The sequence below is a fragment of the Engystomops pustulosus genome, chromosome 2, assembly GCF_040894005.1.
Source record: "Engystomops pustulosus chromosome 2, aEngPut4.maternal, whole genome shotgun sequence".
NCBI classification, from domain to species: Eukaryota; Metazoa; Chordata; class Amphibia; order Anura; family Leptodactylidae; genus Engystomops; species Engystomops pustulosus.
In genome coordinates this window covers 143,116,072-143,128,250 of record NC_092412.1, presented here as the reverse complement: position 1 = coordinate 143,128,250, position 12,179 = coordinate 143,116,072, and the positions used below count along the sequence as shown (strand labels likewise).

The following is a 12,179-nucleotide window of genomic DNA, read 5'->3' as shown; positions in this document are numbered from 1 at the left end:
TTTTTACCTTTAATTTTTTGCTGTGTTTTTTTGGGGACACATGGAGCTAGTTAATAAGGTAATAAAAGTTAAAATATTTTTTTTATTTTTATTTGGGGTTAAAAGTGGAAAATAGTCGACCCGAGTATGAGCCGAGGCACCTAATTTTAGCACCAAACTCCAGTATAAGTCTAGGGTGGAATATGCACTGGTTACAGCCTCCCCAATGGTCAGCCAGACCCCCGTAGTATATAACTAGCCCCCAGTAGTATGTAGCTAGCCCCCTGTAGTATATAGCTATTCCCCTGTAGTATATAGCCTGCCACCTGTAGTATATAGCTAACCCCCTGTAGTATATAGCTAGCCCAAGTAGTATATAGTCAGCCCCCAGTAGTAGGTAGCTAGCCCTCTGTAGTATATAGCTATTGCCCTATAGGATATAGCCTGCCCCCTGTAGTATATAGCCAACTCCCTATAGTTTATAGCCAGCCCCCTGTAGTATATAGCTAGCCCCCTGTAGTATACAGCTAGCCCCTGTAGTATATAGACAGCCCCCTGTAGTATATAGCTAGCCCCCTGTAGTATATAGCCAGCCATCTGTAGTAAATAGCCAGACAGCCCCCTGTAGTATATATCCAGCTAGCCCCTGGTAATATATAGCCAGCCCCCTGTAGTATATAGCCAACTCCCTATAGTATATAGCCAGCCCCTGTAGTATATAGCTAGCCCCCTGTAGTATATAGACAGCCCCCTGTAGTATATAGCTAGCCCCCTGTAGTATATAGCCAGCCATCTGTAGTAAATAGCCAGACAGCCCCCTGTAGTATATATCCAGGTAGCCCCTGGTAGTATATAGCCAGCCCCCTGTAGTATATAGCCAGCTAGCCCACTGTAGTATATAGCCAGGCACCCCCCTGTAGTATTTAGCCAGCCCTCTTAAGTTTATAGCCAGCCCCCAGTAGTATGTAGCTAGCCCCCTGTAATATATAGCTATTCCCCTGTAGTATATAGCCAACTCCCTATAGTATATAGCCAGCCCGCTGTAGTATATAGCTAGCCCCCTGTAGTATATAGCCAGCACCTTGTAGTATATAGACAGCCCCCTGTAGTATATAGCCAGCCATCTGTAGTATATAGCCAGACAGCCCCCTGTAGTATATATTCAGCTATCCCCCGGTAGTATATAGCCAGCTATCCCCCTGTACTATATAGCCAGCCACCCCCTGTAGTATTTAGCCAGCCCTCTTAAGTATATACCCAACCCCCTTTAGTATATAGCCAGCCAGCCCCCTTTAGTATATAGCCAGTCCCCTGGAGAATATAGCCAGCGCATAAAAAATAAACTAAGTACTCACTATTCTAATGACCCAGATAGCTCCTCTTCTTTCTTCATTTGCACGGCCCGGCCAAAAACTATGATGCCAGCCATTGAAGAAAGAAGAGGAGCTGCCGGGGGGCGTTGGGATGGTGAGTACTCAGTTTATTTATTTCTTTTTCTGTATACCCGAGTATAAGCTAAGTGGGGAATTTTCAGCACAACAATTGTTTCCATAAAATATTAAAACATTAACAAGAATAAGATGACTATTTTGGTTTGATTTGATTTATCGCCTTTAGTTGCACTTACCAATGGAATGTCTATAACCTTATTTAAGGGGTTGTCCGACTGTCAATGTGTAAAAGCCAGACTGTGGAGGACGTTTAAAAAATAATAAACTTTCTTGCTGACTTGTTAGCCAGGAGGACTGATCTGCAGAACTTTCTCCTGCAGAAACTGTAAAACAGCATATAATTCTCAGAATCTATTCAGTAAAACTATAGGCGTCTGTAAGAAGTTCACCACTCGCTGCCATAATTTGAAGTACAGGAGGGGTATATGAGTTATGATGCACCATTTGGACCAGTGGCTTCACAATAGCAGCTCCGTAAATCTTCCTTCTTTGTCTCTAGAACTAATTTATTTGAATATGTGCAGTGTGTTGAAGTCTAGCCTTGTATAATAATAATTACTTGTACCCATGTTATCTTAACATCTGCTTCTATTTTTAGAGTGAACAGTCAAAAGGTCAAAAATTTCCTTCTAATTTAATATGGGTGGCCCAAGCTTTATTCCCAAGCTCCAGGGAGGAAGGATCCTCTGAATCTCATGTGGCACATTTTGTTGTAACTTAAGGAATGCAAAAGTGTAACCCTTTCATTCTTCACCACTGCTAGTAAAATGCTAAGGAATTGTTGTATGCAGGTTGTATAAGAGGACATGTGGAAATCCTCTCTATCTAGGTTAGGTTCACATCACCTTTATATTTTTCGTGTTCAGCTTTATAAAATCTAATAAAAAATGTGTTTTAGCTATGGGAGGTCAGTGGAACTAAACCTTTGCAATGCATAAGCACAATTCTGCATCCTTTTTTTACCATCAGATTACATGATAATAGATGCTTACTACTCACCTCTCATGCGCATCTGCAGTAAGCTTCTTTTAGTATGACTAAAATATAGCTTTTAAAGTATGCAAGAGGCGAAAACCCAGCTGGTTCCGTCTACACAGAAGTAGACGTCATTGGCTCAATTCTTAGCAGAGTGTATAGAAATAATGCTATGATTGTGCATAGTGCAGGAATTGCAGAGGGAGATCAGGTGATGTCACACCAGCTCTCTGACCTCTGTGTGGTCAACCGAGGCGGTGGAATCAAGAGGCGCTCAGCAGAGTAGCTTAGGCTCATTTGCATATTTTAAAAGATTTATTTCTACAAAATGCTGCACTGCTAAGACATACTAAAACAATCTTACTGCACATGCTCATGGGACTAGGGTGGTGAGCAGTAAGCATCTACCATCAGGTAATCTGATGGTAGATGTAATCTAAGGCAATGCTTGGATGAGATTTGTATTTTGCTGCAGATTTTCTGCACTATAATCTGTGTGCAATATGAATTGCAGCCTGACATTGATCTTACAGAAGTAGGGTGGTTCAGCAACAAGCTCAAATAGGGCTCAGCGAAACATAAATACAATGGGCAGCTCCATTTCTAGAATTTAAAAAATGACATTTCATAAAATTACATGAGTTTAGAGATAGCTATTTTAGGATTCAAGTGCATTTAATCATATGAGAATATCATAAGAATATGTGTTTTCCTTAGACATAGCTGTTCCTAGCTGCTCGTGTCCTCCTTGTGGAATCGAGTAGCTGAGAGGTTAATAGTGTACTGTCTATCTGCAGCACTGTTTCCTTTTATTTATCTTAGCAGAGACAGGAGGGTACAGAGCAGTCTCCATAAGCACTGTATATTGTCATGGACATGCTAGCTTTCTTTCACACTGCCCTTTGAAAACTGGGGCCTTTTTGATCTTTGACTTTTTTGTAAACCCAAAAAAGGGTTTTATACAAAGCGACAGAGAAATTTTTCGGGCATGGATACAACTTTTAAATCCGCTGAGAGCGTAAAACCCCTACATGGTGAGTGTGAAATTCTGTTTCGTCAGACATTTGGTTATATGATTTTAAACAACTAGATGGGTTTAAAAGACGTACTGGTAATATAGTATTGCTTACACTTTTCTACATTTTGTAACAATAAGATGAAAAGGATGAATGCAAGTATACTGTATATATACGGAGGAAATAGAGGGGATCCTGATGGGGACCTAGTTTCCCCAGTGACTGTTTTTAACAGTGTTGCCTCAATCATCTAGTTATTATGCTCATATGGTTTTTATGGCTCTTTTCTATAATGTGTATTGACTATGGGATGTATAGCATGTATATATCCTTGCCATAGTTAACACTATTTAGATGTTTCATTCTTCTTGAAATATTTAAGTTGATTTATTAATAAGCTTCAGTGTTTTTGTCAGGAGCAAGAATGTGGAGGCAGGGTGGTGATCACACTGCCCTCCTCAAATCCTATGCAGCCAACACTCAATTTAGGCATCTGTGGCTTGTGGGAGTTAGAAATATAAGACCCCCGTCTTATTCTTTATTAACTCAAAATGCCATTGTGTTGACTATTTTTTGCTGCATATTATCACACTTTGAAAGCCTAGCATCAAATGTGCTGTAGATTAGCCTGGAAAACATGAGGATATTGCTGAGAGACTACAGATAATAAAAAAATTTGTTCAGTGTAACAAGTTAAAGCATTGAGAAGAAAACTAAAATTGTACTACTGTAGGCTGAATATGTTAACCTGTATTCTAACATAAGTTGGATGAATGAGGCAGAAGACATCTAAAATATTGCCTGCAACAGTAGTATCCTTTTAAATTAACTATCTAGTAATGTGGGTTCTATTAGAGCACACTGTGCATGCGTCCAAAATCTTATTAGGCTGGTTCCTACCAAAGTATCACCCTTATATTGCTTAGACAATAAATGATAGCTTTTATTTCAGTCTTCTTCCTTACAGGTATCAATTCTTCTCCAGCAGATACAGTATGTTGGGCAGCATGGTGGCATAGTGGTTAGCATTACAGCCTTGGGTCAACATCTGCAGAGAGTTGTCCTCTGTGTTTGCATGGGTTTCCTCCGGGTCCCCCAGTTTCCTCCCACATTCCAAAAGATACCGGTGGGTTGATTAGACTGTGAGCCCCAGGGGACAGGGACCGATTTGGCAAACTCTGTGCCGCGCTGCATAATCTGTGTGTGCTGGAAAAAGGAATTATTATTATTAATTATTATGAAGGCCATCTGCATAGAATGCAGATTAGCATAGGTTCACATCTCACATTTTAAATATGCTGAGCGTATACGCCAGGAAAGCAGCCAGCAAGCTACCTTTTTCCATCCTGCTGCCTCCTGCTGAGCGACTTAAGTGCTCAGCGGAGGCCATTGAACTTTATGAGTATGCAGCAATACTGTATCATCCCTACTTACATATTAACCTAGATGCTAGCACAGTGGCAGTGGTGTTAGCTAAGGTGCTGACCTAGATGGCACAGTGGCAGTAGTACTGACTAGTAGTCCTAGTTACCATGCCAATCTCACTGACAGAGGCAGTGAGTCACTGTCACAGCAAGGAGGCAGGTACACATGTGCCGCGGTGGCACTGCTGCTGCCCATTACTCCTAGAGACAGTCCGCTCATAGCTGTAATCTGACTGTTGGACATTGTTGGTGGGAGTCCTTTATGAGTAAAGTGGTGGGAGCCCTGGGGCACAAGCTCCCTGAGCCCCCTTTATATTAAACCTCTGGGTTGCACAGCAGCATGTGTCTTATGACATCAAGTCTCTAGACAAGAACAAAGACAGCTATTTAACTTGAGTTGCAGTCTACCATATAATGGAAAAGCGTCAGGTTTAGATTTTCTATAATTATTGTGCTAGAGTAGGTCACAATGCGACCCCATAGGTAATCATTAGGTGCAAAGTGTTGTTTCCAAAAGCAAATACTAACACATCTTGCACTCCACTGTTGATTGTGTGAGTTGCCTTCAGCAAAGCATGTAAGACCCTCTAGATAGGGCTGAACACAAAGGGCCAGTTCAGATCTCTGTTAGGTCATCAGTTATTTCCTTCACTTATTTTGAATGTGGTTGAACACAAAGAACATAGCTAAGGCTATCTACCGAAATGTGTAGGTCCTTTTTGCCATCCATGTGTGTATTTTGTGTGTTCGCTTTACAACCTCAATAAAATGGAGACTATTATAAATGGAATGGCTGGAGTATGGATGGGCTCCCGGTAAAGGTTTATAAGGAGTTTGGTGACATTTTGCTGCCGCAGTGGTGGGAAACACTAATGGAAAGTTTTGATGGGGGTAGTTTGTGTGAGGATTTAAACTGGCGTCCTGTGGCCTTTCTAGTCAGTTCTCTATCACTGTGCTATGTAGCCTGTTTTTACTTATCTTTTTGTTGCTGGTGTTTCTGCATTACTTGCTGGTGTCACATGTGTTAATTTACATTATCCTATCAGAAGTAGTCGGGATCCATTTAATGCTGGTTTTGTCATTCAGTATTTTCTAAGTATTGTTATATCTGCAGCTTATCCCTGGCTCTGTTCTGTAGAAATAGCTATACTTTCTAAGTAACTTGTTTCTTTGACTGTGGTAAGAGATTCTGTGAAGTTTGTCTTTTTCTCTTGTATTCACTCGCCACTTTGCTGTCTGTTCCCCTTTGTCTGCGTTTATTTATTAGTAAGTGTATTTGGAACTGCTCTGGTTGTTACCCACTATTCCTGTCCACTCTATTGCCCTTCTTCCTGTTTTCTGTCTTCATTGCATGTTTGTGCGCATGCAGGGATTGCTTGTTGGCCCAAATTTATTACACCAGACTCTAGTATCCTTTAGTCCTTTTCCCAACTATCTGGAAAGGTCTTTGTGTTCAGAGAGAGAGAATGTCAGGCCCGGGCTAGCCTGGGAAACTGACCATCACCCGAAAGCAGGGACTAGCTTAGCCTTAGTGTAAGGGGAAGTTTTGCCTTCCCTGTTTCCCTAGTTCTTGCTGCTCTTTTTATAGTTTCCTGCTTCCTTTGTAATCTGTGACAGTTTTCCGGCCTCATGCTATGAGGCATTGATAGTAGTGCTATCGGCTGGTATCACTTTTGACATTCAGACATCAAAATCTTAGCTAAGGTATTGGCCAATAGACTAGGTTCTGTGGTTGGCTCGGTGGTGCATAGAGATTGATTTATACCATCTAAATCTACAGTGATTAATATTAGAAGGCCTTTTCTGTATTTGCAGGCGGGGATGGAGGAGCTGGAGGAAGCAGTGCTAGTCTCCTTGGACGCCGTTAAAGCCTGGAATAGCATAGAATGGGGCTACAAGGGGTCTGTCTTGGCGGAGCTGTGGTTTGGACCCAACTTTATTTGATGGCTTTGTTTACTCTATCAAGCGCCAGTAGCTAGTGTTCTGGTAAACTGGACCATATTTGAATAGTTTTCATTACATTAGGGCAAACAACAGGGGTGTCCTTTATCGCCCCTGTTGTTTATGTTGGCTATGGAGCCATTAGCTTGCTGGGTACAGCAACGTGCTGACATTCAAGGTTTTAGATTAAGTGGAGGGGAGGAAAGAATCGCTTTATATGCGGATGAGCTATTGCTCTTTCTTTCCATGTTGCACCAATCGCTGCCTGCAGTGAAGGAATTGTAATTGCACAATTTGGAGAATATTCGGGCCTTCATATTAATTCTATTAAATCCACTATATTGCCGCTGGCTCACACTACCTTGACTCAGTTCAGTAGCTGGGGTATCCCAGTAGTAGAGGAGTTTAAATACCTTGGAATCAGGATCCCCAGGAAGGTTTCAGAATATATAGATTTAATCGTGGCACCTTTACTGACGGCAATACGCTCTAGAATATAAACATGGGAGAAACTTCCTCAGGGGCTGGCGAACCTTATCAAAATGACCCTAATACTACAAACGTTATATGTACTCCATAATGCCCTTGTTTGGATACCGAAGTATTGGTTCTCTCAAATTCATAGCCTATTTAGAGACTTAATTTGGAATCAGGGGGTTTCTCAAATTAAACTTACAGAGCGGGGTTGACAGTCCCCGATGCTAGGGCGTAATATTTGGCGTAACAGTGTCAACAATTTTGATGGTGGGCAGTTGAATGTGGGTATTCATGGTATTCATGGTTAGGCATTATGGGGTTGGAGGCAGTTGGCTGTTGGAGAGCTAGGGAATACGGCAAAGCAGTATCCAACATTAGCATTGATGCATAAGGTATGGCGGGTAAAAAAACAATTAGTGGGAGTTGGTCCCTGGACTAAATATACTTCTTTGTGGGAAAACCCTTATTTAGGAGAGGTATATTTGCTAGAGGATGTACGGAGGTGTTATCTTAGGGGAGTTAAATACTTGCATCAGCTATATGTGGGATCGAAGCTTAAGTCATTTCAGCAGTCAGAAATTTGACATAGTCACAGACTCAATTTGAATCAGAGTATAGTGATATCTTCATTAGGGGTGATGTCGTGGGTGATCCAGGCTAGGACCATGAAAGGTCTAATATCATTATTGCAGGGAGGGAGGGAGGTGTTGGTGTTCAGGTGATCAAATGGCTGGGATACAGCAAAAGTGGAAGGTGGATGTGGGATGTGGGAGAGCTGGATGAAAAGGAGTGGGATGAAGCACTAAAGTCTTCGTGTATGCTATCTTTGAATGTAGCACAGAGACGACCGCAGCTATTTTTCTCCACAGAGCCTACCATACCCTAGTCCGGTTCTGGAAAATTAGGATTCGTAGTGATGCCAGATGTCGAAGATCTTCGGTAGATATTATGCATATGTTCTGGACATGTTTGAATTGTGGGACAGGGTTGATGAATTTATTGACAGTTTGATTGAGTGTTTGGGGTGGGAGTGCTGAACAATCCAAAGGTTTGTGTATTGGGCTGTGTGGCGAATCTGGATGCTCCTAGGGTGGAACAACTTCCGGTAGCGAAGGCATTATATCAGGTCTAAAAAACTATTGCGAGACCCTGGCTGGATGCTGACTCTCCTGGCATTATGGCAGTTATGAGAATGATAAATGCTACTCTCCGAATCGAACTGGAGGTAAACTTAAAACGGAACGCAATTGGAAAGTTTGGGAAGCAAAGGCATAAGTGGATGGAGTGCATAGAACTGGGGCTGAGGAGTTGCTAAAAAGGTGGATGCAACTACCGTAGGTTCGGGGAGATTGGCAGGGGTAGGCTAAGGGATGAAGGGGTGCAAGATACAGTGTCCATGCTGGGATACAATACTGGATGTTCGCAGTACTGAGCAAGAGGGGGACCGGACCACTGGGAGGGGAAAGTTTTTTTGGGCGAGGTGTTCTTCAAATAATGTTTTGATATATTCTGTAATAATTATATTCATGCAACTATATAGTGTACAACTTTTTACTGTATGTATTTGCTTGAATAAAGCAATATTGAATATATGATTTAAAAAATAATAATAAATGGTTGGAGTTGCTGGTAAGTCAGAAAGCACTGTTATTTGTTTATCTGTTATCTGTTAAAAAGTTCGAGGAAAATCATCAATTTCACTAATGTTCCAAATCATTAACTCCATGTGACTTGCAGCCATATACTTTATCTATGTAGAGAGAGATTGCCTAAGGCTGCTGTAAAGCTATATGTAGAAAATTTTGAAAATGGTAGAAATTACATACTATGGATTTAGCTGTATACTGGGTCAGGGATTAATGAAATAAATTCACATGTTTTATGATTCCTAGGGAGACTTCCTGGACTCCCATCCCCACAATTCATGTGGCTGCGCAAGTACTGGCAAAGAAGCCTTCCAAACCTTAACAGCTACTTCATGAATAGTGTGACAGAGGATCCGCAACAAAACCATGTCTCCATAGACCTAAGATCTGAGAAAGGTATGTAATGACTGCGATATCTAATGAGTAATGCTTGTATATGGATCTAATATGATTGCACCTGTCGGTGTTATAGTATAGTATCCAAGAAACTTGGATTAGGTACCGCAGAGGTGCACAACTTTTTTCAGTCCAAGGGCTGCATTGTCATACCTCCACCCCTCAGGGGGCTACAATATTAACCAAAACCCTAGATGCGCCAAAGGTCATCGTACAGCGTAAATACCCCCCAGAAACCACTATTCCATTTGTACTGTACAATAAGTAACATAGAACCTAGAGCAGACTTCAATACAGTACAGCCGATAATAATGATGATGAAAATTGTGTGAACCCATGCATCAGATCGTAATTGTGAATAACTGGCTGCACACAGCGGCTCTGGTAGACCCCAGTACTGTGCCCTGCCTACAGCCAGCCAGTTATTCATACTTATTATCTGCTGCACAGGGCTGATTCTTGCCTTTTTGCTGCCTGAGGTCAAAACTGAAATGTGGTCCCCTACTATTATACTGCCCCTATGTACAAGAATATAACTACTATAATACTACCCCCTATGTACAAGAATATAACCACTATAATACTGCCCCCTATGTACAGGAATATAACTACTATAATACTGCTCCCTATGTACAAGAATATACTACTATAATGCTGCCCCTATGTACAAGAATATAACTACTATAATACTGCCCCCTGTGTACAAGAATATAACTACTATAATACTGCCCTCTATGTACAAGAATATAACCACTATAATACTGCCCCCTATGTACAGGAATATAACTACTATAATACTGCTCCCTATGTACAAGAATATACTACTATAATGCTGCCCCTATGTACAAGAATATAACTACTATAATACTGCCCCCTGTGTACAAGAATATAACTACTATAATACTGCCCCCTGTGTACAAGAATATAACTACTATAATACTGCCCCCTATGTACAAGAATATAACTGCTATAATACTACCCCCTATGTACAAGAATATAACTACTATAATTCTGCCCCCTATGTACAATGTCATCCCGGACATTGGAGCCGCATACACTCTGCACTTGGTAAGAACTGGCTTATTCCACCACAACTGCCCCTTCCTCTTATTTGCACATACCATTACTATATACCAGCAAACCGCTGCATATTAACTTAGGAAGCTGCAGTGGCTGTTGTGCTCTACTATCTAACCGGTCCATGTTTAATTTTCACTATATACCTCCATTGTATGTCCAGGCATGACTGCTTCTTTTCTGTGTACCATCTGTATGTACCATGCATCAATCTATGTATTTTTACTATGTAATGTCCTTCAATCGATATTAATAAAGGTTGTATTCATTTTCATTTTGTACTTTTGAAGTTCTGCCCTGTTCTTCTCCTTTTTGGAGTACAATATGTAAAATATATCGGTCCTTCTGGGCAGCCAAATTGGTGTTTACCTCAACACAGGGGTACTCCACTCATTTGTGTTTGGGAAATGGACTAAACCCCTTTCTCCCCGTGTTGGCTGTCGGCGCAGCCGTCATGCACGGCCGTCTGCTCCATTAGTCTTAGGATTGGCGAGGGATCAATCAGACCCCTCGTTTTCGCGATCTGCAGGGATCTCAGCAATGAGACCCCCACTGATCAGCAAGTTAGGCTCTATCCACATGTGGATGTGATGCAACACATTGTGTGAACTCGCTCCTGAGAGGGAAAGAAAACTAGCTTTGAGGTGAAATCAATTCCCCCCATGTGTCTGTATGATTACAGTGACACATAATGTAATGTAAAGTTATTTTTATGTTTTACTATTTTTGCAGAATAATTGTTTGCAGCACCATGTTCACAGAGGCCTAACATTTGTATTATAGTGTTGCAGGGCTAGTTAGGGCTTGCTTGATTTTTGTGGGATGATTTTTTCCATGGGGAGTTGATGTAACCTCCTGACCACTTTTTATTTCTTTTTGTGAGATAACTGGGGGAAAAAAAACTGATTTTGCTTTTCTTTGCTCATTTTAGGTATTCATTTTGAGAAATAGATTTCACTGTTTGGGCAAAGGTTGAGCTGAGAGGGGGGTTTTATTTGGGGGGTACATACTGCAATGTGTAGGTAAAGGTTGAGTTGGGGGGGATATGATTTATGGCTTTTGGGTACAACCTGCTATGTTCGGGCAGTGCCGGTTATTATTTGGGGTATTATTACTTTTAGAGAAAGGTTAAATTGGGAGGGTGCTGTGTTTGAGCTGAGAGGGGGTTATGGCTTCTTAATACACCCTGCTTTGTTTGTGCAGAGGGTGAGCGGAGGGAGGGGTGTGTGACTGGGTTATCGTAGCGTAGTTTGGATAGGAAGGGGTTGTGTTGTCCAGGACGTGCGGAATTTTACAGGCAGCAGAGGTAGCGGCTGTCCCGCCATGACTCCTGCACAGCCTCACTAGCCGCGTGTCAAGCCTCCGTCGTGTGGAGCAGGTGTAATTGGCTGGCGCAGGGGGGGCGGGGTTTGGCTGCATGTTGGCGGGGATTGGGCGGTGTTTGGGTTGCTGTGGCAGAGCCATGGGTGACAGGCAGGGCTCTCACTGACAGAAAGGCAGGAAGAGCCCGGGAGATGTGCGCAGCCCGGGGAATGGAGCGCAGCGGTAAATGTGCGGTGTATCTAGTTGTGTGCTCGTAGTGTTATTAGGTTATGCTATGCACCACATCTTTTAGCTAGGACTTGTAGTTACGTACAGCGTCGTTATATGGAGAGTTACAGAAGAGCTGAGGATACCTGGACACATGTCACCTCACCACCCTAGGTTGGCAGTAGCCCTGGTATTGTAGACATGAGCTGTGCGCTGTTATTGGCAGGTGATGAGGAATGCAGGGAGATGACAAGCCCTTGTATCTGG

The 12,179-nt window shown here is 42.1% G+C and overlaps 1 protein-coding gene across 5 annotated transcripts in view; it reads left to right on the top strand.

The window, feature by feature from the left end:
* Positions 1 to 12,179, top strand: part of INPP5B (inositol polyphosphate-5-phosphatase B) — a 54,798-nt gene that overhangs the window by 7,394 nt on the left and 35,225 nt on the right. Inside the window, exons 1-2 of one of the 5 annotated variants that reach the window (XM_072136743.1) lie at positions 3,255 to 3,439; positions 9,156 to 9,305. In XM_072136743.1, the coding sequence (XP_071992844.1) occupies positions 3,394 to 3,439; positions 9,156 to 9,305 (196 nt within the window). In that variant the 5' untranslated portion in view covers positions 3,255 to 3,393. Of the gene's footprint in view, positions 1 to 3,254; positions 3,440 to 9,155; positions 9,306 to 11,665; positions 11,763 to 11,795; positions 11,928 to 12,179 lie in introns of those variants that run through there. The other 4 variants (XM_072136742.1, XM_072136746.1, XM_072136744.1 and 1 more) reach the window with 4 other exon arrangements.